Source organism: Oculina patagonica, chromosome 4 (genome assembly GCF_052425735.1).
Source record: "Oculina patagonica isolate OP01 chromosome 4, crgOcupat, whole genome shotgun sequence".
Taxonomy (NCBI): Eukaryota; Metazoa; Cnidaria; class Anthozoa; order Scleractinia; family Oculinidae; genus Oculina; species Oculina patagonica.
Genome location: NC_135761.1, coordinates 11,255,166 through 11,283,165, shown reverse-complemented (window position 1 = coordinate 11,283,165; position 28,000 = coordinate 11,255,166). Strand labels below are relative to the sequence as shown.

Genomic DNA, 28,000 nt, shown 5'->3' with positions numbered 1-28,000 from the left:
ACCCATTCACGTGCGTTCTGCTTTCACTGTCGTGACTGACCACAGTAACGCCAACTCCATTCTTGTCACTCATGTCACAATAAACTGTAAATGGTGCCAGGCCTCCCGGGCCATCAGGATCAATAAAGTAATTTCCGCTTACACTGCTGACGTATTTTCGTATCGCAGAGCAGGAAACACGATCACGATAGCATTCCAAGCCATCTCCAGCGTAACCATGGTTACAGGTGCACGAATATGATTCACGTTCATTTGTACAGCTGGCATGCTGATGACACTCATTCGTCTGTCTTTCTCATTCATTTAGGTCTGTTGAACAGACAAGATGAGTTAAAACTAAGCATAACAATGAATGTAATATCGTCAAAGAGGCGTGTTTATTTGTAATGGTGCACAGAAAATTGAGGTTTAAATCGAGTCGAAAAAATTGATGTTAGTAATTCTCCTTACTGGTTGTCATACATTTCCTTAAAAGTAAGTATAGAGAGTTTGGTGTTAGATCAAGACAACATCAAATGATAATCATTCTTGAAATCATAGGTTAAATAACAATGTGTTAAATTTTTCCACCTTGTTCCTGGACACTCAAAACGTCCGTCAATAATTTGTGTTCGATTGTAAGGTGTGCAATTATTGGGCAGTTGTAAATAGTTTCAGTCATTTATGCCTCTCTTTAACCGTTGGATGGCTTATTTCGTTGTTTCAATACTAAGTTAAAATGTTTTCTACCAAAGCCTTAATTTTAGGTCTACTTTCTTCCAAAACGCGCAAGAAAACAGCGTGATAGAGCAACTTCAATTCAACTTATCACTGTATTTCTTGACTTGAAATATTTAAACACTACTTACTGTCTACGATTTCTGATTCAGCTTAATAAACACTGATTGACATCTTACCTTTCTTACAAGTATACTGATGACAATCGCTGCATCGCACGTCATTCCACTCGTAGCTGTGTTCCACACCAAGTGCGTGAACACAATCTTCTCCTCTGAAATTATTTGGCTGATTTTGTGTCCAAGCCGTAAAGTTTCCTTCTCCTCGATCCGCCCAAGTGAAGTTGCCTTCCACAAATCTATCATTCAACCCCAGCCAAGACTTTGCACCATTGTGTCGATGCTGCAAGTACACATTCTCTTCATTGCTGTTGACATCAACAAGGACGGAGTCTTCTTGTCGACATTTTTGCAATGCTGTGGTCCAGTTGGCACATGTTTGACTTGTAAAGTAGCAGAAGCCATTAAAATAGTCCCATCCAGGATCACAGATATCTGCAAAAATAGAAAACATCTGTTTGCCTTTTGTCTTAATAAGTGAAAGGGAGTTATTTCTTAGTTTTTCAGTGCAAAGTTAAAGAGTAATATTAAGGCTCCCCTACAGGTTTCATGGAACAAGGGAATATCCTCTTAAAATAATTGGGAACAAGGGAACTAAAAACCAAAAAATGCTAAATATCGACAAAATACTTTAAGGGAACAAAGAGGAAATGTTCCTGCGAACATGGAAACAGAGGCACCCTTCCTTCCCCTGTGTGGCCCTCAGTATTCACTAACCTGTAAGGACCACATAGCCAACTGACACTGGATCATATCTTGTTTCGTACAATTCTTTGACACAGGCTCTGAATCCAGAGGCGTTCATGTTCTGCAAATGCATAAAGTTAACAATAGGTGCCTGCTAAAACTACAACAACTACCACAATAACACCAATATCACTCAATAGTTGACGAGTGCCGCAAGGGCTGTTCCTTCTGCTCATTTTAAATTTTTATTCAGTATCATATCATTTTTAGAGATCATAATTCGATTTTTACACTTTTAGACCAACTATTTTTATCACGCACGAAATTTTAATCCCTCCAGTGGGAAGCAAGATTATGAACCGGAGGGCACCAGACCACACTCGGTTAATCCGTTTCTGTGACTTCCATACACTGTGTTTAAGCAAACTGCCACAAATAGCTAGCCAGCAATGATAAAGCAACTTGAAACAAATTATTGCATTTGCATCTGACTAAGGCTTTACCATTTATATTCAGTTGTCGATCAAGGCAGATTCGTACTTGAGCAAGCAACAGCTTCCAATTAAATATCTCACAGCCATTAACAGTGATAAAAATAAGTTTCACATTGTCACGAACTGATATGTTTCAGATCTGTTGTGTTACGACAGTTTGGAAAGATCAAAAGCATGCGATGTTTTAAGTTTCAGCTAAAATTCATTTACGAGATCATGGTTATCAGTTTTCCCGCGCTTTTAATTTAATACACGGCACGCGACCCACTTAAAGAGAGCATTTTAGCCTAATCGTAGGTTTCCGCTGACGAATTAAAAAGAAAAGCTGTTAAAACTGGAATGAGACCAAAGAAAAACAATGCACAACTAAAATGTTCTTGAGTAGGCTTAGTGACACACGTAAAAATATTAGCCTCCAAAAGAACATTCATAAGTAGCTGATAAAAGGATTCTACATTGAAGTATTTACTAATCCAACCAAATATTTCAAAGACTTTCAGCGACCTTAGGCCAGACAGGTTTTCTATTTTTGTATTCGCATGATGCGTTCTCGCACGTTCGAACAGATTTCACATGATACTCACACACGCAGAAGTGGCAATTGGACTTGTTTCTCTGGCTGTGACGTTCGACTCAAAACACTCAAAATTAATGCAGTTACCTCCAAAACACTCAAGTGGGGAAAACGTACAGCTTTCTGCGAAAAGACTCCTAGAAAAGGCTAACGTTACTTCCAGCCCCACCCTCGACCTAGTTATGCAATTTCCCCCATAAAGAATAATGTGATGAACTATTTGTTGAACGTTCCCTTTAAGTAGCTTAGACGGTGAATCTTCCATCGACCGTGAAGACAAAAACTATATTTGAATATCCACAATAATGAGCGTCAAAAGTCCTTGAGAGAGTTGGTTGGAATGTATTCTAAATTTAACAATCTCATTTTCCCACTTCAAATCGGTTGCAGCTTGTGAACCACTTCCCCTCCCCCTTTCCAAAGTTGTACACAAACGCGGCTAGTCTTGCAGCCAGTAAATCCAACATTGTTTCGGGGAGAGGGGGTATATCGAAGGGGTGAAAGGGAAAATTTGTCCACGGTACTAAAAAAATTCCGAATGTCTCAACACTTTTGGCGCTCATTGCAGTCGTACTCAGAGAAGTGAATACGGTCATCAGTGACGCAGCTGAAGCAGAGTAATATAAAATGTAAAACTTGCGACCTTTACCGCGTCAGAAACTTTAGTAGGTTTCGCCACTCTTCGGAAAAGGATTTTTGTAGCTAGAAAGCAAAGTTAATGGGTCGTGTACGCGTGTCCGCTTACCAAAAGTACTCTTTCCAAATCAAATCTCTCCTTTAACACGAGCCTGGTTTGTGTTGTTAATAACAGGAAAAAATGCCTGAGCTTTGATCTTTTACAGAAAATGAACCACAGAATATAATTTTATCTTTGATAAATGTTCTATGCTTCATGCGAAAAGAAAAACAATTAAACGCGCTCTTCTGAAAGGGGGCGTGTCGACTTTAGTCTGTACTCGCTGCCGTTGTGTCGGCAAATTATTATATGCCTTTGAATTTCTGAAACATCACGAAAAGCTATATGATAAAATGACATTTAAGGTTTGGAAACATTATCAGCTCCTAACGATTGAAAAACAAGATCTTTGCACCGTGCATGTCTTTGAAATACTCGTAACCTCTTTAACAGCATAGATGTTTGCCTGGCTGTGTATAGAAGTCTCCTATTCCTTTTGCTTTAGCTTAAATTTACTTGACAAAGTGTTAAATGCTGCAAACGTAAGCGAAAACATGATGAGTAGAGATTTAAAGCTTTCGAGGTTTGTCATAAAATGAGGCCAGCCCAAAATGAAACACACAAAATTTAAGTTTCTTCGAAGTTGGAAAGAAACAGTGAGATTATTTGAAAGAAAGATTACCTTGAGTGTTCCTTTAAAGTTAATGTAAAGTACGTTTTTCCAGAACATGGATCACAGATGGCAGACTTATCATTAACTGTAAACGTGAGACTTCCTAGGATGGCCAAAACCAGCAGAACTGCAGGCGAAGGACGAGCATACATTCCCAAGCGCATCTTGTCGAGTCAGGAGGTGCACTGTTCTCTGGGCCTGTAAGAGTCTTAATTTATATCATCTCTTCAAATGCGTCTCATACGTAGGCAGAAATATTACGTTTCTTAGACAATACATTGTTTTTCAACTGGGTTTTTACAGGTCAGGTTAAAATAACTTTAAAGAAATCAAGCAAGGCACGATCGTGTGCGAAAATAACAGCACACAACTATCGAAGCAGAACACTTTATTAAATAACGCTTTTCTTCTTCTCTCCCGACTTTCTTCAATGATCACAAGTTTGTGTCTCTGTTTTTCCTATGGTTTTCATATCCTTCAGCTTTTTTCTACGTTTTTAGTTAAAAAAAATCAGTACTAAATTGGTTTTGAAAGTGTTATTTACTTGTGCTCTTATGTTATTTTCTTAACAACTAATGGATTTTTACGTCCTTTATGCGGGTTGATGATCAATGTTTGCACGCAAGGGTTCAAGTAACAGTTGCAATTACTTTTAACAAACTTTGATCGGCAAATTTTATCTATTAAAGTTATTCTTAGTCTTTTATCAGAATAAAATTTTAATGAAATTGTTTCAAAGTACAAAAAAAATGAAACGTTCGACTGTTTAATGAAAAAGGTAGACAAGTGACAGCTCCCGTTTTGACATTAAGTCGTGAAAGGATTCGAGGTAAATGCTAAATTCCAAGTTTACCGAAACCAACTAATTGCATGATGAAAGAAGTTTTAAAATGTAAAGAACATCCTTTGTTTAACTTACAAGATAACTGTCAAGTTAGAGACAATATGTCGCGCCAAAGCCCAAAAGTACTTTAAAAAAATTAAAACACTATTCGAGAAGAAACTAGCTATTACTGTTATACACACTTCGCACTGATCGTCCTGAAAATTTCTAGACAAGAGAACGCGGGAAATAAAAATAACAACTAAATAAACACATTTTCGGACGGCTACTGCACTTGTCTGTACATAAATGATCGTCATTTACCTCATGCAGACTGGGGGGGGGGGGGGGTTAAGGTTTTAAGGTTGTGTTACACGGGACAACTTGCAACAACGATTTTTTTCGCGTCAACTTTTCGTGGTATGTTAAACGAGTCATCTTTTCGCGCAACAACGTAAAAAATAGGTCACCAAGGGTGACATGAGTCTAATGCCGTATGGCATAGTGATACTGATTGCGCGGTTTTCGTAAGCCGGTTAAAATTGTTTAGAGGTTTGTGTTCGGGAGTTTAATTTAAAATGCTTATAGCAAGCTAGGGGCATCGTGGATGATTATGGATGAAAACGAAACAGTCATAAATGTTATATGCTTCACAAAATTTAAAGTATGTACAGGAGTTGATGTTACTTCTTCCGTATTGTCCGTAAAAGCAGAAACGATTAAACATTTGGACAAGATTGCGTGACGACTTACAAAAAGCATGTTCATTACAACAAGGGTTGAAGAACTTCACATCGTTTTCTTTCAGATTTTTCACCATTTTGATGATGACTCTTGAAACAGATTTTGCAATAAAAGCACTTGAAATAGTGACTGTTACTCCATTGTACTGTAAGCACTTAGTGACAGATTTTCCTAAAAACGGGTGTAAATGCTCACGTCAATATAATGATGACCTTTTGAACGCTGGAAACTAGGCAATTATTATCGAGCTACCATACACAGGAGCGAAGACTGTTTATCATGATGTACAAATTTCGCGAATCATCACTTCCATATCAATGTAACCATTTTATGATTTTTCTAGCTGTAAGAGGAACTTAAGATCTCTGAGAGTCGTAAAAGCATGAAATTCGATTTCAGTGTATGGCAAAGGCCGGGCGGGACAGTGTTATACTGCAAAGCGGCCAAACAAACGCATTTTGATTTAGTCGCGTAACTTGATTTACATTTATCCATGAACATCTTTTATTTTTGAAGGTTTTTGTTTGCACTGTAAAGAAAAAATTGGTCAAAATTCGAATGACTTAAATACAAAATACGAGGTAAAGTTTTCTCTTTTTTAAAACAAAATAAATATTTGGTCGCATTGTGTAAATAAACGCGAGTCGCCGTCGAAATATTTTTTTCTCAAAGACGTCTTGCTTTTTAAGCAAGACGAAAACACAAGTGCTTAACTGAACTGAAAACGAAGATTTATTTTCACAAAAAGCTTACAAATGTCTTAACTGGAAAATTATTACGTCCTGTTCAAGTGTTGAATAATCGTGACTTGAGAAAGAACTTTTAATTATGCGTGGGAACACGTGTCGCTGATTGGCTGTTTTTAATTGAAACTAATCGTGCGTGTCCGTACGGAGTCCGTTCTTGCAGCTGATCATTGTTTTCTACATTACAGCGAACGATTATCGATCCCGAACCATTCCCTTGGGATTGCTAACAGCTTTTTTCATATAACAAAGAGTCTAATGCGCATGCGCAAAGCGCACGCAAGCATTAGACTCAAAAAGTACTTGGCAACATGCATGTTACACGAGACGAAATGTCGACTCGCAACATTTCGCGTATCCAAGCAACATCCGTCCACATAACATGTGTCCATGTTAAATATAATTCTGGGAAGGTGTTGCGCAAAAATCGACGGCGACCCCGTTACACGAGCCAACTTTCTAAATATTCGTCATCTTGAATTTCGAGCTTTTGACTTGGGTTCAAAACCTCGTAACGTTTTGCCGAGTAAAATGTTGCGCAAAAATTGTCCCGTGTAACACCGCCTTTACGCAATGAAGGTTCAAATCCATTAGTGTTTGATTCAAGTTATAAGAGTTACAATAAGTTATATTTATTTATTACTTCTCTTTAAAGTGGTATCATACGCAAGCAGCAATATTACGTTTCTTAGACAATACATTGTTTTTTTAACTGGATTTTTACAGGTCAGGTTAAAATAACTTTGAACGAATCAGGTAAATGCCACAATCCCATGATTTACCGAAACCAACTAATTGCATGTTAAAAGGAGTTTTAAAATTTAAAGAACATTTTTTGTTAAATTTACAGGATAACTGTCAAGTCAGAGACAATATGTCGCGCCAAAGCGCCAAAAGTACTTTTAAAAAATTATAACACTTTTCTAGAAAAAAAACTAGCTATTACTGCTATTCACACTACGCAAATTGTCCTGAAAATTAACATTTATTCGAGAAAAGAGAACGCAGGAAACAAAAATAACAACTTAATTCACACATTTTCGGACGGCTACTGTACTTGTCTGTGCGTAAATGATTGTCATTTATCTCATGCAGAAAGTGTTAGGGTTTTAAGGCTGTGTTATACGGGACAACTCGCAACACCGCGTCATGGTATGTGAACAAGTCAATTTTTCGTGCAACATCGTACAAAACGTACTTGGCAACATGCATCATGATCTTACACGAGACGATTTTCAGCGCAACGTCGACTCGCATAACACGTGTCCACATAACATTTGTGTCCATGTTGAATAGAATTTTGGGAAGGTGTTGCGCAAAAATTAATCGACTGCGACCCCGTTACACGAGCCAGCTTTCTAAATATTCGTCATCTTGAATTTCGAGTTTTCAGTTTGACTTGGGTTCAAAAACTCGCAACGTGTTGCCGAGTAAAATGTTGCGCAAAAAATTGTCCCGTTTAACACCGCCTTTAGGCAATGAAGGTTCAAATCAATTAGCTTTAGGTTTAAAGATGATAAGAGTTACAATAAGTTATATTACTGGCACGGTGCGATTTGCGACGCCGGAGAGCCACTTTTCAAGTGGATTTGTTTGTATATCGGGTTATAAATTTGGATTATGTTTGCGTCCCGAACTAATGGATTTCGACAGACTGTTACAGTTTACGTAGATTGAATAGAAACTTGAATCCAAGGAATTTGCTTAATAATTAGCTTCTACCATGCGGCAATGGACTTAACTCGTTAAATGGCCGAGGAAAAATCAACCTTTACGGACTTTTTACTTCTCCAACAATGTTCGTGTTGATATTAAATCCTTTAAATTCGATTTCAATAGTATTTGTCAAGTGTGCATTCAATCGAAGCAAAACGGACTAAAAGATTACGACCTCTATTAAGTAATCTCATTTAGAAGGTTTGTTTTAACAACACTGGGGGAAACTCTTAAGATAACAACGGGATTATTTTCAACGTCTACACGTGTCTACGGAACTCCAACATAGTCGTGATATACGACATATTATAGCTTCTTCCAGGCGTTTGGTTAGATGGGAAGGAGCGCGAAGAACTGAACCTCGTCGTTTTGTTTTCCCCCTAAATGGAACAGGCAACAACATATACTACTGAATAAACATCACACTCAATGTGTTTTCACTTCCATCGATGTGCAATACAATGCCCTCTTTTAAGAAGAATTTGACCTGCGTAATTATATATATATATTTTTTCTATTCAGTAAATGATTTGACTTGACTCTGGAGATGACTTCTGCTCAGGTTGTCGAAACGTCAGTCACCAACAACAGTTCTTTTCGGAACTACTCCCACCCGGACGATCACGCTATAAGACCAAGTCCTCAGAGCCTAGTTTTTTATTATTAATTTAACTAATGAAACAATGTGCTTTCTTTTCTCTTAGAATTGCAAGTATGTCCGGCATTTCTTTGATATCGACCCTATTTAAGGATAAAGAAAGCAAAAATTGATACCCTTTTTAAGGCCCAAAACCAAAAAATGACACCCTATTCAAGGAGAGGAGAAGCGTCCCGTGACGACCAAAATAACGGCTAACCGCGCACGGCAAAACACAAATCAAATCTTAATAAAATCGCTTTACCAATACTTGAACGGTTAGTTAATTTTTAAGATCCCTTTTTATTTTTCGTTTAGCTGGGCGTTTATTTTAGTTGATAGATTTTACGTACCCTATCTAAGGATCAAACCGGAAACACAATGCCAAAAGAAGCAAAAATCATCCCTATTTAAGGACCGAGAACCTCAAAAACCATACCCTGATACCTATATAGCCCATATATGGGATTCCCCGCCCCCACCCCCCGGGGGATTTGGTCAATAAAGTCTGATTCCATCTTCATGATCCTTACATGATCCTTGAACTCAATCGCGCGTATTCATGTGTGTGCAGGCGATGTGTAGATTCGACATTGTTATTGTGCTAATAATTAACAATTATTCTATGAGCCTGCGTTGGCTATAACGACTCGTATTCAACAGGGGCGAATGAAATAATTATTTTATTAAATTCTTCTTTAAGTTTAAATCGACTAGACAGTTCATTTTGATGTGAACGAAGTGATGGTATGAGGAGGCGGGAAAATTTGTGGCGCGGTGTTCATTTCTTGTGTTGAATGAAACACACGAGGAAAGCGAGCGAGAGAGTTTTCTTCCCAAGATTTTCCTCTAACAATCTCCTCTAAAGTCGTCTATATATGCTGGAAATTGTGACGAAAGTTAAGATTTACGAGAAGATCCGAAGCAAAAGCTTTTCTAGAAACTTTACGTCTTGTGCAAGTCGAACGAAGCAAGTGTTTACATTGTACTTGTTTACGGCTCCACGGCTGTCATCAAGACTGCTATATTATTTGAAGCAAAATTGAGCACAAAGTGGAACAGGTTTATTTAAGTTTAAAAAGACAAGACCAAGATCGAAAGGTAACAAACTTAAGTGCTGAGCTTAATTTTATGACGTACACTGAATGAAACTGTGTCAGTTTGCCGTTCTTTTTTGATAAATTATTTGCTGCTTTTCTACTTTATTCACTCGCTCTTGTTGTGCGTTTACAAGTTATTAATTAAAATTTTCGCATCAATCCTTTTGTTTTGCATAGTTAATTTTACTATGGCATAAGAGCTCTGGGAAACGCTAAGGCGGAGTCCCCTCCTCTAATTTTTTTTCGACAGGAACAATAAAGATGCTTCATTATGCACACAAAAACCGCCCAAACAGGAGAATGCCTTAGGACTAACATGCATTTTTCAACATGTTCAACTAACTTTGTATGCTATTTTGGCAAAATTTCAGAATTTTTTAGTTGAAATACGGAAAGTCTAAATATAAATTTTAACTCTTTTCGGGAATAACAAAAAAATAAGCATAGAAGTTAAGTAGACTTACTTATTTGCGATAGTGAGATAGGAATCCGTTACGATCGAAAGTGAAATTGCATTAGTAATCACCGAAAAAGTTGCAGCTTATAAAACGCCACAAAGAAGTTTTAAAAGTGCATTTACAATTAACAACTTGAACAATGCGTCTCTCATTTTATTTATTCCTTTGTGTCTGGTTACACTACAGTTGTACACAAAGCTGTCAATTTAAACATTTGTCACTAAATGGCACAGAATTGTTTCCTACGTTTAACAATCTGACGACGAAGTGATTGAACAGTTTTAAAACAAATAAACCCATAATTTCTTATCCTCATGCACTTGCTTTTTTAATCAATTTGCTATTACGAATTTGTTTCGCAATCTTTAATTTCTTGTACTCCCTATATTCATACATAGAATCCTAACATTACAACAAATTCTTCCCTAAGCCATATATTTTTGCGACGGCAAAGCTAAAGCTAATGTTGGTTCTGTTTGTTGAGAGACCTACATCAACATAATAGCATTTATGCTACACCATAGCATTTCAGTTTTCCCAGTGTGTGGTAACCTTCCTCCGGGCTGCCGGTTGTGTCGCTAAACCTCAGCTGTTTAACTGGAAGATGTGCCTTGTCAGTGAGGAGACCGCTGTCTTCACGCCATACATTGTCATTCTTATCACAGTTACAACCTTTACTGGGCTCTGCACATGAGTTGGTCATCCCGCATGCGCACTTACCACTGCCAGGTGATGCTCCGCCCCAGTACGTCATCTTAGTAGAATCACGTGACATCCACCATGCCGATGACATCGCAGAATTATGACACTCGTACTTGATAAACTGTTCACAGTGCGAGGAGACTTTGGTAAGACTCGCCAGCTGTGGAAAACTTGTTCCTGTGTAGTGAATATCGCGCAAGTAATTGTTAGTACCCTTCACCCGCGTTCTGCTCTCACTGTCGTGACTTATCACTGTCACGCCAACTCCATTCTTGTCACTCATGTCACAGTAAACTGTAAATGGTGCCAGGCCTCCTGCGCCATCTGGATCAATGACAAAATTTCCGCTTACACTGCTGGCGTATTTCCTGATCACAGAGCAGGAACCATGATAACATATCAAGTCATCGCCAATGTAACCATGGTTACACTTGCAAGAATATGATCCACGTTCATTTATACAGCTGCCAGGCCGATGACACTCATTTGTCAGTCTTTCGCATTCATTAAGGTCTGTTGAATAGACAAGATGAGCATTAACCGAGCTTAGCAACAAATCGGGATGGTATAATCAAAGAGAAACACGAGAACTAAGGCAATAAAAAAAATGTAAGAAAACGAGTAGAAAAATGATAATTATATTGCTCACATTACTTACACACTTCTTTTTTGAAATGTTAGTTCTGAGAATTAGTGTTTTATCAGGACAATATTTCCAAGTTTATGATCTTACTTTATTTTTGAGCTCGTCACCTGTATATTTTAAAGAAACAAGATGCTGATCGCTCTTGGGTAAAATACAAACGTGTTAAATATTAGACAATTTAATTTCTTTTAAATCTTAACTCAAAACTAATCTTTGTAAAAAAGCTTTTTATTTTTATACTTTAAATGCACATTTATTATTATTATTATTATATTTTTTATTATATTGTAATTTCAGTATTGTTTTCTTTAATTTTTTAACATAAGTGTAAAGCGCCTGGAGCAGACCTGGATAGGCGCTATAGAAATATTTATTTATTATTATTATTATTTTTTTTGAAAATTCAACAACTTTATTTCTCTATTTCTAAACTAGTAATAACGATACGTTAAGTAGTGCGACCACGTGTATTTTGTATAGAATAATCTATTAAAAATGTTGTGAAATAAAATAAACTACAGGAATGTGAATTCTAGAAATAAGTTATGTTTTATGTGAATTATTGTTTTTAAATCCGGTCAGTGTAAAATGCAGACTGCAGACCAGGGGTGAAATACAGACCGAGGGTAAAGTAACGAAATATGAGTCACAAAGCCATTTTTCCCTGCCGGCTAGCTGCTCCAAATTTCGAAGAAATGTACGCCAGACAACGCTTCGCATGAGCTATCATGAAAATGAACTGGTGATAAATGTCATACAAAATAGATAATTTGATCAAAAGCTATCAAATTAACTTTTTGATACGTTTGAAAGCCCGATTTAACTCATTTAACTGGACGGTTTAAGGATAATTTAGAAAAAATAATTCTCTATTATACCATGCCGACACAGCAAGGTCACGTTCAGCCATCAAATTACTCCACCGCAACAGCTCTTTCAAGTGTTTTTAACTGGCGCAGATTAAACGCTTCCGCAGTAAAGTTATAAATAATGGCTTTGCTTCGCTAAACGTCGTAATAAAACGCTATATAAAAAAATAAAAGGTACAACACTTTTATGTTTAGAGCGGTTAACTTGCTTGCTTGCGTTGAGAATTGCAGACGATCGAGGATTTCGTGACACGTCCGGCTGCAACACAAGGAGCGATAAACAAATGAATTGAGTCAATGAGTTCGTGTGTGTAAAAAAATAATTTCCGAAAGGGCACAGCCTGAAACAGCTGAAAGGGCTGTTAACCGTTCAGTTTCATCCAGTTTACTGGTGACGAAGACTTGAACTCTCACAAGGTCAAGTCCGTATTAAAAGTAAAAAATTGAACTCATTTTGTGTCGGCATATAAACATTTTTATACCGTCAGTCCATTCACGTGTTCGCTCATGCGAAACGTAATCTGACATACATTTCGTCGAACTTTGGAGTCGGCGGAAGCCTTTCGTTACTTTACCCTCTCTGTCTGCATTTTTCTCCCGGTCTGCAGTCTTCATTTTACCCTCAATCTGCATTTTAGTCTTCGTTTTACACTAACTGCTCAGAAAACTCATGAGCGATGTGAAAACATGTTGACATCGTGAAAATACGGGCACGTACGAACACGCCAAATAAGGAATACCGAATTATTGAACGTGCGCATGTTTCGCTGCACCAAATATGGATTAATTTAATTAAAATCATATGAGCAGGAACATTTGTTCACGTGCTAAATGCCAAATATAGCTCGAGAACAATACAAGCGCCCGCGAATTTTAGGAGTATATGACGGAATCACTAGTCAGCGTCAAAGAAATCTTTCCTCACCAACATTAGAGTTGCTCCAGCGAACTGCGCTGGTGCTTGTTCGCTGTCGCAAATATTTACAATGGCTAAAAATACATTCTGACTTAAGTTTGAGCGTACATTACAAATACGACTTATTTTTGGTTGTCTATTACAGAGTAATTAATAGTATATAATAGCGAAATATGAATCTAAAAAAATAATCAAAAATAAAAACAAACAAAAAATAAAAATATAAAATTATTATTATCATTATTATTATTATTTAAAAATTTATTTTTTTATTTCATTATTATTATTATTATTATTATTATTATTATTATTATTATTATTATTATTATTATTATTATTATTATTATTATTCGCCTTATGCCGGCAGGCGATGGAGGATTAATGTTACGGTGTGAGGCGCATATGGTCCATGAATCGAGCTGAAGAGCAATGGGAACAAAGAACTTCGACTTTTATATTAGCTTCCTACGCAGACGCTCTTTAGGCTTGTCACGTGTTCCTTCCCCACGCTCGTCATTGAACCACTTGTGACGTCATTCATTTGCACGTCAGCGAATTTTGTTAAGAAACTGATACATCTATGATTGGTCTTTTAACAGGACTAATAATTTTCCTATTTCGACTGCATTCTGACATAGGTAATAGAAAAAACACGGTCAGTTTTTTTGTACAAAATCGGTGCTTAAACAGACCAATTCTCCTTTTGAGGGTTAACCAATGATTACGTCAAAAAAAAAATTCGGTCAGAAAGAAAGATATGAAGAGTAGAAACGGAGAGGAACGCTTCAGTCAAAAATAAAATAAAAACGCCCAAATTTTGGCCTATGCGCATGCGGCAAAGTAAAATATAATACATTTTACACGGAATCTATATCAAATTGTTGCTACAGTGCGAAAAGTTAAGGGAGATGTAGTACCGTAGCACCAAAAATTCAGTTTAACGGTTAAAAATGCGCGTTTTTTAAAAAAAAATCGCTGGTGAAAGGGTTAAGTAAATAAAAAATTAAAATACAAAAAGTCGCACTTTCTTGGATCGTTGTATAACGTCATCGACTCTGCATGCGTGCGTTCAGTTTATTATTTTTTGTAACGAGTTTTGACTTAGCTTAAAAATGAAATACCTTTATCTTATGTATATCTTTTGTATATAATAATGTTTGTATTTTTTGTATTTTATGAAAAAGCTGTATTTTCTACTAAACTTTTTCTTATGTTATTGATTTTATTTGTGGTAATACCTGAAAAATAGCTGCCACGCCCGACATCGAGCTAAGTGTTTCACCACGTTATTAAAGTTCTGTGTAATGTGTTGTGTTGTTTTGTATTGTATTGTATCGTCAGATTGGAAGTCAACTAATTGTACCATCCATTTGAAATACATGTACTATTTAATCATTGTCTATTGTCTATGATTTATAATTCGGCCTAACATATCCTCTACTAACTATGGGCCTTATAATCACTGATTGACATCTTACCTTTCTTACAAGTATACTGATGACAATCGCTGCACCGCACGTCATTCCACTCGTAGCTGTGTTGCACACCAAGTGCGTGAACACAATCTTCTTCCCTGTAATTATTTGGTTGATTTTGTGCCCACGCCGTAAAGTTTCCTTCTCCTCGATCCGCCCAAGTGAAGTTGCCTTCCACAAATCTATCATTCAACCCCAGCCAAGACTTTGCACCATTGTGTCGATGCTGCAAGTACACATTCTCTTCATTGCTGTTGACATCAACAAGGACGGAGTCTTCTTGTCGACATTTTTGCGATGCTGCGGTCCAGTTGGCACATGTCTGACTGGTAAAGTAGCAGAAACCATTAAAATAGTCCCATCCAGGATCACAGATATCTGCGAAAATAGCAAACGTTTGTTAGCTTTTTGTGTTAATACATGGAAGGGAGTTATATCTTAGTTAACCGGTACAAGGCAAAGTAAAATGAGTATTGAGGCTCCCCCAGGGTTTTCAGGGAAAAAGGAAACATGGGAACAAAAGAAAAATAAAGCCTTGAACTCGGGAACAAAAGCTTTGTCTCTGACCATAATTTTAGGGAACAGGGATCATTACAATTGACAAAACACTTTTAGGGAACACGGAAAAGTTTTCTGGGAACAGGGTAACATGGACCTACCCACTTCCGTGAGGCCAACAATATTCACTAACCTGTAAGGACCACATAGCTAACTGACACAGGATCATATCTTGTCTCGTACAATTCCTTGACACAGGCTCTGAATCCAGACGCGTTCATGTTCTGCAAATGCATAAAGTTAACAATAAGTGGCAGCTACCATTGCCACACCAACACCACTGCCACAAACACTGCCACAACTTGCTGTTGCTACTACTCTTACAGTGTACCTACTATTTAAATGCTACTGTCGATGTCCGCAGGGGGAGCTGGGATAATGATAGATTATCGACGAGATTAAAAAAAAAATTTAAATGTTACTTTTGGATTTGAATGACTTTATTAAAGTTTTATTATCGACATCTTTTGCCATAATTGCCAATGTACGTGTACAATGAAACAAAGTTTTACCTCAATCCATGCAGTGATACCGTTATGGACTGGTGCCGAGTTTCCACTTGCTGTTGTGCTGTGATTGGCTGACACAAGAACTGATGGTGTTGTGTTATAACTTCGTTTAAACTGCACAAACTGCAATACAGTAAAAACCCGTGTATAAGAACCTACTTTTTTTCAAGTTAGCCTAAACAGGTTCTTATATAAATGGTATTTAGTGTAAAATTAGGCTAACTAGGTTCTTAATTAGCTTCTTAACTTTTGGTCAAGAAATAAAGTAGAATTTTTAAATGATCTGGTCTTTAATGTCCAATAAGAGTATTCTTGGAGGCTTCGGTAAGCAAAATACTATCTGGAAGTTGCTTTTGGTCTGCATGGATGCAGATTTATTTTTGAATTCATGTACTGTGATTTCAAAAGATTCATCTGTTCATCTCAGTTAATAATTAAATTCAAGGAGGACAAGTTTTATGTAACTTAATTAATGCTGTAACTATAATGTGTACAGACTGTGAATAAATATATTTTTGAGACGATTTTTTAATTCTATATTTGTGAGAAAATGTTTTTTTATTTTTTTGAAAATAAGAACCTGTTTAAGAATTTAAGCCAAAAATGGTTCTTATATGAAGGGTGCTTAAAAATAAAATTTTAGCCTAACGGGTTCTTAAATGTTAGGTTCTTATACGCGGGTTTTTACTTTATAACAAATAATAAAACGTCAATAAGCTGTTATTTGAGTGTTTATTATCTAATGACATTTTATTGGTCTGTATAGAGGCTGAGTTAGTTTCTGTAATTGACAGGGAATTATTTCTGACAACTTCATACATCATTTGTTTCCCAATAATATAATTAGTCCGAGTTAACCAAGTAAACAACTTCACTGATAAAGTTTCTTTTTATTCTGCCTCCCACTCAGCCTGTTGATTTCTTTCCATGCACTTTTCAGTAAACTTACCTCGCAGTAAGCGTTGTTATTTTCATCTGTTGGTGGGTTGGTGTTTGGAAACTTAACAGAGCCATATTCAGTAAAGAGCGGCTTGTGTAGTTTAGAAAACGCGAACCAGTTCTGTAATAAAATGCAACGGTTTTGGTTTAAATAAACAGAAGTCCATTATAAAAGGTTTCTATATTTTCTTTAATCACATTTATATGGAGCTGGCAACTAAAGTTGATCTAAACGTGATGACTGGGGTTTCTGAATGCAACCCGTTTTTAGATACAAGTTCATGTCTACCACTAAAAGCTTCGCGTTTTTCTTCAATACCGCTTCTTACAAATTACAGTAACACATAATTAAGCTAGTCTTAGATTAGTGCAAAGTTTCAACGAGATTTTCTGTCTATATTTTTGCTTTCCTTCAGTTTTAACGTTGATTTCTTTTTAACTTAAACCAGAGGAACACTTTCATACGAGATAATTTGAAACCTCGATTTGTTTTTAATTCCTGGACTAGCGGTATTCGGCTTTAGAACAATCAGGCCCTGTTTTGCAACATTACGAACTCGATGTGCAACTACCATTTACAAGAAAGAGTTTAAACAACAATTTGCGAAAGAGAGAGGTCAGAATGAAAGTCGGTTATTTAATTTTTAAAGCAATTTGTAACAGGTTGTAGGTGTTTAAATGGTTAACCTTTCTCTTCACATATAACTTAACTAAACTATTGGTCGTGTTATTTTTTAAAAGTACGTACCACGCTAATATCTTCATGCTTTCCATCAAAGTTTTGCGACTCTCGGAGACAGACTTTAAATGAGTCCTTGGTTACATCCTCTGTCCAGATCAGCGCGGCATCATACTCCTTTCCGGTCCTTAAATGTTCTGACGTCACGAGAACTAAAGGCTCCTCCTTAAACTTGTCCTGCGTTAAGAAACAATAAGATAGATGAAATAAGAAATTATATGACATCTTTTTTACTCATAATGGGAAGAATGGCTTCTTCTACTGCGGTGAAGAAACGACGTCATGAGATGTCTATTTAAACCACGAGCGACGCGTGAACTTTTAATGCAAATCTTTTTAATTTTTGTAAAACTAGTCTTGTTTTGTTGTTGTTGTTTTTAACAGTGTAGACCAAGGAAGAATGTAGTCAATTTGGAAAGGATATACTCAATTGTGCTTTTTAGGTTAAAGAATACAACTGTTTCTCCCATACAAAACCTTATGCTTTTACTGTTCCTATTTTGAAGTTGGGATACTAGAGCTTCAAGATTTCAAGGAGTATGTTGAAATCTTACAAAATTTATTACATTTTAGAAAAAAAAAACATAAAAACAATCCAACCTTGGGAAAAGTCACATCTGCGCAATTTGTTCCAGACCACCATTTCTTGATCTTGATGTTTCCCGTCATTCCTTTGGGCGGTGCTCCCTGATACGCCAGCCAACCAACTGTTGCAAATGGATTGAAGTTCTTGCTCTTTCTCCCAGATTGCATTGCGCAAACTGTGAAGTTCTTCGTGTTGATATTTTCAGTCCAGGAAGTTATGGCGTCGTGCACTGTTTCAGAATCGTTCAGATTCATATGATTGACTGTTATCTGTACATGAACTTGCTTGTCCGGATAAAACCGGTATGGCGGGAAAGCGACCGTCTGGCAGCTTGAATCAGACCACTTTGGAACACGGAGAAGTTCCACACGACCACGCTCAATTGGAAAACCTGTTTAAAAAATAAAGACTTATTTTAACGATTTGCTATGGTTTTTAAAGCTCGAGTAACAATAGGCCCGTAACCAGGATTTTTTATGGGGGGGGGGGTGCTTTTGAGCGCCGCAGGTGCGATAACGTAGGGGGGTTCTAGGGGTATCCTTCCCTAGGAAATGTTGAAAAAATAGGTTATTTTGAAAAAAAAAATAGGTTATCAGAGACAGCATTTCATGCGTTTTGAAGGCAGTTTGTTAGGGAAAAAAGGCAGGTAAAAGTAAAGGTAACAACGACAATAATTCTGGTACATTTTAAAAATCAAATCATATTTTTCGAAACAGAAACTTGAAAACGTAACTTACAATTTATTTAGCTAACAATGACGGCAGTACATAGAAGGAAGACAGGAAAAAGATAGCTTTCATCATTTCTGTGTCAAATGGTAATTACATAAATCAGCCAGAGTCGTGTTTTTTTATCTTTTAGCACTGTGGCAAGCTCCAACCTTCTTGGGTGCTTCCGAGCCCAATGAACAAGTACCCAGTCTCTCTCGACTAGGAAGGACATTAAGTGGAACGTATCGTTGAAATTAACCTAGAATCGCACAATGTGGTCCAAAACGTACGACACAACTTTACAAATGGTGGGCCTTCAACCCAAAAGATTATATTGAATGTAAATAGTCGAAGTACAGAAATACCATTTCCCTTCACAAAAATTTCACAATGAGCGGACATCCAAGGCACGTGGGGGGCGGGAGGGGGTGATGCGGACGCACCCATCGCACCTCCCTCCCTACGGGCCCGAGAAAACATGATAAAAGGATTTTAAAAGAGACAGTGGGCATTTTCTAAGCCATTTCTTTTGGCCTTCAATTCAACTTCAATTTGAATAATGTGTAAATCAGTGAACAAGCGATGCATAAGATAAAGATGACAAAATCTGCATTGAGTTTTTGAGCAAGGATAAACGTTACTCTTATAATTCATCCCTCTGGGCAAATGGGCTATCCTATCCAAGGAGAAAACAAAAGTACTACTAGTCTTTTTACACAGCAAAACCCCCAGTTACCCGTTTGCATCAATAAGTCAATTGGCTTTTGCGATTCATGAGGTTGTGCAGAATTTTACAGACACCCTGACTTACCCTCACAGCTTCCTGGGTGGTACACAAGATTATTCTCAAGTCCTCTACAGTAGTTCAACTCGTGCCAGCATTTGTTGTCGTATGTTGTACCATTCGCGGTGCACACTGGGTCCTGATAGGAAGGACAGTCTTCATAACACACACAGCGAGCTTCATAGGCGCTGTAAGTTTTACAAACGCCAAATGAAGGACAATGTACGCCCAGACATGGATTGAGATCTGTAAAACAAAGGAGTATAAGATTGAGTCTTATATTTGCCCCAGAAGATGGACAATGCACTTCACGAAATGGATCGATCGAGATCTGTTAAACAAAAGAGTATTGAAAGTGATAAATGATCGTCGCAGTGAATTTCCAATTTAAGCAATTGGAATAAAGAAGCCTGAAAAAAAAAAAAAATTCAGGTCTTCAACGGGATTCGAACCCGTGACCTCCGCGATACCGGTGCGATGCTCTACCAACTGAGCTATTGAAGCCACACATTGGGAGCGAGGTCAATTGTGAGTTCATATTTTCCCGTGAGAGGAGTGAAATGATGTAATGTATATGATATACATTACATCATTTCACTCCTCCAGTCGAACTTTTCATATACATTACATCATTTCACTCCTCTCACGGGAAAATATGAACTCACAATTGACCTCGCTCCCAATGTGTGGCTTCAATAGCTCAGTTGGTAGAGCATCGCACCGGTATCGCGGAGGTCACGGGTTCGAATCCCGTTGAAGCCCTGAATTTTTTTTTTTTTCAGGCTTCTTTATTCCAATTGCTTAAATTGGAAATTCACTGCGACGATCATTTATCACTTTCATATACATCCGCAGTTCATATATGAATCATTTCATATACATTACATCAAAAGAGTATTGGTAAAAAAACAAGTTGTACTTATACCGCTTTCAAGACTAGCTGCATTACAATTCCATTTTATAATTTAACTAAAACAGATAATATACTGGCGTGATCAAGTTTGAACGATCTATTTTTAGAACTAGAGGATAGGTGCACGACTGAGCATCATCAGTTATAAATAATTCATTGTTAATTTTTAGATCGCTCCAACTTTTTTACAAGGTGATCACTTGATTAATCAGAGGTATGCCTTAGTTTTAGCCAAGTTTTAGATTAAAGATAGCATAATAACTAACCTCCAATTACAATAAAACTAACAGACAAAGGGTCGTGTTGGGCTCCCGTTCCACTCAGGTCTTTCACGCACATCCGCATGGATGTGAGTCCAACTTCCTGAAATGAAAATGAAAGTATTGTGAATTTTTATCAATGTTTTTATAAGTAGTTGTAATACATTCCTTACAGGCTCAAAAGTGTCTCTTGGGTGTTAACGTGTAGTTGTTCAAAACACCAATGAGGGCCAAACTGCCATAAATACATGCAATAAAAAGCTATGTCCTACCTCAACCCATGCCGTGATAATGTTGTGTTCTGGTAAAATGTAGTTTTTAACTTTCCGATCGTAATAGTGATTGACAGACACAAGGACAACTGGCGATGTATAGAATGTTGTGTTGAACTGCACTTCCTGTGAACAGAAATAGACAAAAAAGGCGTCATTTGATGCAAAGAAACGATACATAGTGCACTAAAGTCGCAATATTTTCCTCTATGGTGAAATTTTACTCTAAAAAAAAAAACACACGACAATCTTGAAACCATCACGTTTATGAAATCATTGGTTGAAGACATTAACTTGTTTGTTGGATCTTATACTAATTGGCAAAAGCTCATAATTTGAGACATACAAAAAATTAAACAAAACGTCTAAGGTGTTTATTTTTGTTTACTGAGATAAGCCTATACACGATGACGTGATTGACACCTGCTTATCAAATACACTCACTTGACAGAAGCCGTAGTTGTCTTCAGCGGTTGGATTTCCTGTGTTAGGGAAGAACGATTCTCCTGCCAGCGTAAAATTCAAATCAGAACCGTTGCCATGGAAAGCAAACCAATCCTGTGGGGAAATTAAGAAAAATTGATAGAAAAAATATCAATATCTCTTATTTCAGCTTATTCCAAATGAGTACCATTGATGAGGAACAAAGTACAACGAGCCCTGGCGATAAACTACCGAATTCTAGGAAGTTGTAAAAATTGAAACTAAGGTTCGTATAAATAACCACTGCTCCACCCAAAACATTTGCTAAACAGGCATCGTGTAGCATTTTTAGCTGCAGCAAAAAGAGTCATTTTATAGTGGAGTGCTGTGTTAACTTCCATTCCCATTCTAACAGTTATTTTCAGTTAAATCTATGCAACTCTCAAAAATGTCCAAATAATTTTACTCACCACTATTGCATCCTGGTGTTTCCCGTCGAACTGTAGAAACTCGCGGATGCAAACTTCGAAGGATCCGGGCTTCACATTCTCCAGCCAGATATACATGGCGTCATCAGGCTTTGTACTACGAGTGTACTTAGCTGAGACAAACACAGAAGGCTTTCCACTAAAGCTCTGTATAATTAAAGAAAACTATATAATGAGAGTCCAAGATTTGATTGATGTAGTTGAATTATAAGCAGGGAAGGAAGAAAAACAGAGGCCTGCGAAATTTACCGTGCATAATTTATTTAAATCGAATAAAAGCACTAAACAATCCCTTTAAAATTGTGTGACGAGGGTTTGGCTTGCACCCCCTGCCACCTTCATCCCCTTTTTCTTTTAAATTGCCACTATATTCTGACATTTTCTAGGATCGGCTGATAGAACTGATGATGGGAACAACTCGATGAAAAGGATGGAATAAAAAATAACTCAAAAAGGAAAACGTGAAAAAAAAAAATTTGTGCATTTACTCAGTTTCCACCTTATTCCAATAAGAAGTAATTGAATTTCGTTATAACTTTAGCTTTTAAAACAGACGAAAGAAACTACAACTTATTTTTCTATTTCTTCTATCAAAAAGCCTTACTGATTTTTAAACAGTTTTCTACCTTCTAACGATATTGTTTTCTAACCTGTGAAAGCGTAACTTTCTCGCATTTGCTTTCTGTTGTCCATATTCCATAAAAAGTAACACTACCATGTGTCATTTTTGGTTGATCTTGGAAAGCCAGCCAGTTGATGATTCCAGTTCCATTTGATCCAATGCCTGACTCACGTGCACACACCTCAAATCCACGTGTACTGACGGATTGAACCCACACAGCAGAAGGAGAGTGAACACGTGAAAACTCTTCACCATGGCTCAATGACACGTGCACTTGAACCTAAAGGACGTAAAATAAAACTAACATTAACAACAGACATTTTATTTAGAAAAATTTCGGAGGATTAAAAGCCCAAAAACCACATGGCTGAAAACTGAAAGTTTTACACTTTTGTTTTTCATAACTTCTTTCACGTAATTATACCTAAGTCTTAATGTGAACTAGGTATATATCAAGTTATCAATTACATTTTTCCTCTACACAAGGACAAAATAAATCATTCTTATTTTGAAAGACGTCTTATTTTCTTATCGGTTTTCCGTTTTGATCGATAAAGTAAGTAGCATTCAGTTGCAGGTGCAGATGGGTGAGTCCTCATTCACCGAACACGATATAAACACTGCGCACAAATTTCCAGCACGGAAATGACGAGGCAAAGGGGAACATTTTCACTAGTTTGACATTATTTCTAACTATTTCTAACTAAATTAATATTTCTTTCTAGAACGATCTTACTATTTTATGTAAAACGATCAGCATGGAAAAAAGTGACTTTGGAACGAAGTGACCGGATGGCGTTTAGTTACTACCTCATAAAGGAAACTCCTGTTTATGTCGAGATAAAACTCTGCCCATTTCGACAAATACACATTTTATATCTTTTGATTCGCTTAATTCTGGCCTTCAGTGCATAATGCAGCCAGCGTAAACAGTTGTGTTAAGTCTGGAACTGAAGTAGAAAATTTTTTAAATTCCGTAAACCTGCTGAGCCCTGCCATATATTTAGACGCAGGACGCACCACTATTTGGAAGCTAAAAATATCCAGTGTATATTGCGGCATAGAAGACCGTTCAAACTTGCCTATAAATTCTTTTTAATGCCCACTGTTTTACTATCAAATTGATTTTCAATTGTTCTGCACTAACACACTAACCTTTCCTGATCCACTGAACGCATGAGGAAATGCGACGTTTGTGCAAATAGGCAGTCGACAATTTATAGGAGGTGAACATCCACTGCTGCAGGTCCAGTCTTTAAACGTTCTTGACATATTGAGCTTGCCACTTTGCTGCAGAGAAAGCCCTGTACAGACAGAACGACAAACGTCTGTTAGCTGAAATATTTAGCATACTGAAAAACGCACATCAACGTAGTTTGTTGTATAACTTAATACAATTTAGTTTATACTACAACATATTGATAGAATAATAAAGAATGTATGCGGGTGAAACATTTTTTATAAAAGTGCATTCTTGGTTAGGTTCAACTTCGTTCCCAAACTAGTTGACATTGGCTCCAGACCTCTCGCTCTCGTTTCAACACCGAGCGCGTTCGCAAAAGATACGACTGTTTTGCAGTCTATTCCCAAACAAAAAGCTACCGAAAATAGCTTGAATACAGGTGGTTAATGATAAACCCCTTCTTTGGCTGACAAGAAAGCCTCAGGCTTTTACACGGACCTATTTGCGTTTACATTTCCTTTTGTTGTTGTTCAACAAGAAGTGCGTTATGTTGAACCGTGACATATATTATACGATACTCGGCCGTCATTATTCAAGGTCAAAGGTACTTTGACCGCTTTTGAAGTCTTTGACGGTAGCCAGCACTGATAAAACAACTTGAAAACAAATTCCACTGTAAAATAAATTTGTGACTGACTAAGGCTAATCCATTTAATATATTCAGTTGTCGAGCAAGGCAGATTTGTACCTGAACAAGCAACAGCTTTAATTCCAATTAAATATCTCACAGCCATTTACAGTGATACAAATAAGTTTCACATTGTCACAAACTGATATCTTTCAGATCTGTTGTGTTACGACAGGCAGGCTTCAGACGGTGATCACGCTTACAGTTTTCCCGCGCTTTTCACGGCACGCGACCCACTTAAAGAAAAAATAAGATTGCCAAATTTAAGCCTGATCGTAGGTTACTCTGTGGCTTCTGCTTAACAAATTAAAATAGACAAGTTCAAGCTACTTGCATGGCGCGCAGTGTTGAAATTGGGCTGACACCAAAGAAAAACAATGCACAGCTAAACTGTCTTTGAGAGGGCTTAGTAATAAACGTTTACATATAAGCCTCCAAAAAATCATTTATAAGTAGCTGATGAAAGGATTCCGCACATTTAAGTATTCACTAATCCAACCAAATCCTTTAAGGCTTTTCGGCGACCTTACTCCAGACAAAGGTTTTCTATTTTTGTATTCGCATGATGCGTTCTCGCACGTCCTTACAGATTTCATATGATACTCACACACGCAGAAGTGGCAATTGGACTTGTTTCTCTGGCTGTGACGTTCGACTCAAAACACTCAAAATTAATGCAGCTACCTCCAAAACACTCGAATGGGGAAAACGTACAGCTTTCTGCGAAAAGACTCCTGTTAACTTTACTTCCAGCCCCACCCCCCCCCCCCCTTGACCTAGTCATGCAATGTTCCCCATAAAGAATAATCTGAGGAACTATTTGTTGAACGTTTCCTTTAAATTTTCCATCGACAAAGACTAAAACTATATTTGTAAATCCAAGTCGTTCTCAGAGGCGTGAATATAGTCATCAGTAACGCAGCTAAAACAAAGTAACAAGATGGGCAACTTTCTGCGTCAAAAGATTAAGTAGGTTTGGTCTTCGAAAAATGAATTTGTAGCTAGAAAGCAAAGTTAATCCCTGTACAGACAGAACAACAAACCTCTGTTAACTGAAATATTTACTGAGAATCGCACATCAACGTAACTTGTTTTAAAACTTAATAAAATTTTAATATATACTACAACATATTGATAGAATAACAGAGAATGTGTGCGGGTGAAACACGATTTTTATAGGTGCAAGATTAGTTTAAAAAGCCAAATCAGTCATCTCTGTGACAAAAATAATCTGCAGCGTGCGATCTCTCCCTGATGGATTAACTCATTTCTGTGACTTTTATAAACGTGTTTAAACAGACTGCCGCAAATAGCTAGGAAACAACTTGAAAACCAATTCCACTGTTAAATGGATTTGCGATTGAATAAGACTAAACCATTTATGTTTAGTTCTCAAGCAAAGCAGATTCGTACGTGAGCAAGCAAAAGCTTACAATAAAATATCTCACAGCTATTTGTAGTGATATAAATAAGTTTCACATTGTCACGAAATGGTATGTTTCAGATCTGTTGTGTTACGACAGTTTGCAAAGGCCAAAAGACATGCGAGGTTTTAGGTTCTAGTCGGAGATCACGCTTATCAGTTTTCCCGCGCTTTTAATTTAATACTGTCACGGTACGCGACCAATTCAAGAGAAAATAAGATTGCGACATTTAATGTTGATCGTAGGTTACTCACTGGCGTCCACTTAACGAATTAAAAAGACAAGTTCAAGCTACTTGCATGGCGCGCAGTACAAGTGTTGAAATTGGAATGATACCAAAGAAAAACAATGCACAACTAAACTATCCTTGAGAGGGCTTAGTGATACACGTTCACATATAAGCCTCCAGAAAAAACATTTATAAGTAACCAATAAAAGGATTCCACACTAAAGTATCCACTTATCCAACAAAATCACTCAACGATTTTCAGAAAGTTCAGGGCAGACAAAGATTTTGTACTCACATGGTGCGTTCTTGCACGTCCGAAGATATTTCACGTGATACATGCACTTCGACTCGTTTATCTTGCTTTGATGTGCGACTCAAAACGTTCAACATTAATCCAGTTACCTCCAAAACACCCAAATGGGGAGCGAGAACATACAGTTTTTTGCAAAAATCTCCGCTAACGTTACTTCCCGCCCCACCCTCGACCACCTCATGCAGTCCCCCCTATAAACTGAAAATAATGTGATTAACTACTTGTTGAACGTTTCCTTAAATCTTAGACGTAAACTGTCCATTGACAAAGACACAAAACATATTTGAATAGTCATCAGTAACGCAGCTAAAACAAAGTAATAAGATGCGAAGCTTGTGACCTTCACTGCGTCAGAAGCTTCAGTAGATTTCGTCTTCAGAAAAAGAATTTTTTAGCTAGAAAGCAAAATTAATGGGTCGTGTCCGCTTATCAATCATAGTGCTCTTTTCAACTCAAATCTCTTCTTTAACACGAGCCTGGTGCGTGTTGTCAGTAATAGGAAAAAAATGCCTGCGCTACGAATTCGAACTTATACAGAAAATAAACCACAATACAATTTTATTTTGGAAAATGTTCTATGCTTCATGCAGAAAAACCTAGAAGCAAGCGTTTTCCTTTCTCCGCCTTTGAAAGGGGGTGTGTCGACTTAGTCTGTTACAAATATGAAAAATGCGATAAAAAGTTGTATTCGCTGCCAATGCACAGACAAAATATTAGATGCCTTTTTTAAAAAACAATGCGAATAAAAATGATTCGATAAAATGACATTTTAGGTTTTGGGAAACATTCTCAGCTGCCAACGATTGAAAAACAAGATCTCTGCCCCGTGCATGTAACCTCTTTAACAGCAGAGATATTTGCCTGCCTGCGTATAAACTCGTCTCCTATTCCCTTTGCTTTGGCTTTCATTAATTTAACAAAGTGCTTAAATGCAAACGTAAGCGAAAACATGATCAGAATAGATTTAAAACTTTCGAGGTATTTCATAAAGGAGGCACAGCCCAAAATAAAACCCGCAAAACTCTTTTATGGTTGAAAAGAAACAGTGAGATTATTTTAAAGAAATGTTACATTGAGTGCTTCTTTGAAGTTCATGTAAAGTATTTTTTTTTTCCAGAACATGGATCACTGATAGCAGACTTACCATTTACTGTAAAAGTGAGACTTCCTAGGATGGCCAGAAGCAGCAAAACTGAAGGCGAAGGTGGAAGATACATTGCCAAGCGCATCTTGACGAGTCAGGAGGTGCACTGTTCTCTGGGCTTGTCAGAGTCTTAATTTATATCTCTTCAAATGGGTCTCATACGTAAGCAGACATATTGCCTTTCTTAGCAAACACATTGTTTTCAACTGGATTTTTACAGGTCAGGTTAAAATCACACTGGAGATGTCAGGTTTCAAATTGTATCACGAAGTGAGTAAAAATCGCTTGACTTCTGACAAACTTCCAAGCCACTGTACTGCACGCACAAAACATCAAAATGGGGTACCTGTGGTTCAAGTGAGAAAACGTGAGATTACTGTCAGCACGCTTTGACAATTGACAATACCGAGCTATACCGTAGTTAAATTTTAATTCGAAGCTCTC

General features: G+C 37.2%; 1 protein-coding gene across 3 annotated transcripts; it reads right to left on the bottom strand.

Moving 5' to 3' along the window:
* LOC144651422 (uncharacterized) lies at window positions 1-28,000 on the bottom strand. 3 transcript variants are annotated; one of them, XM_078511353.1, is made up of 15 exons: window positions 27,557-28,000; window positions 23,731-23,879; window positions 22,604-22,855; window positions 21,936-22,100; window positions 21,487-21,600; window positions 21,043-21,168; window positions 20,777-20,873; window positions 19,625-19,843; window positions 18,118-18,494; window positions 17,527-17,694; window positions 16,789-16,899; window positions 15,843-15,962; window positions 15,464-15,554; window positions 897-1,271; window positions 1-309 (listed from the first exon to the last, which is right to left on the bottom strand). In XM_078511353.1, exons 1-15 carry the CDS (start codon window positions 27,639-27,641, stop codon window positions 296-298), a joined length of 2,463 nt encoding a protein of 820 aa, XP_078367479.1. In that variant the 5' UTR covers window positions 27,642-28,000; the 3' UTR covers window positions 1-295. The 3 variants fall into 3 exon arrangements, with proteins under 3 accessions (XP_078367479.1, XP_078367480.1, XP_078367478.1); XM_078511354.1 differs by lacking the exon at window positions 897-1,271 and adding an exon at window positions 14,776-15,150 and having other exon boundaries at window positions 27,557-27,998; XM_078511352.1 differs by lacking the exons at window positions 1-309; window positions 897-1,271 and adding exons at window positions 10,302-11,379; window positions 14,776-15,150 and having other exon boundaries at window positions 27,557-27,994.

Bases quoted from the DNA above. Each gene is read 5' to 3' on its own strand.
- LOC144651422 (XM_078511352.1), bottom strand. From the start codon at position 27,641: ATGCGCTTGGCAATGTATCTTCCACCTTCGCCTTCAGTTTTGCTGCTT. The intron at 19,844-20,776 runs GTTAGTTATTAT...TTTGTTTTACAG, and splicing joins TAGTTTTATTGTAATTGGAG to ATCTCAATCCATGTCTGGGC. The intron at 17,695-18,117 runs GTTGGATTGTTT...TTCTTAACGCAG, and splicing joins CAGATGTGACTTTTCCCAAG to GACAAGTTTAAGGAGGAGCC.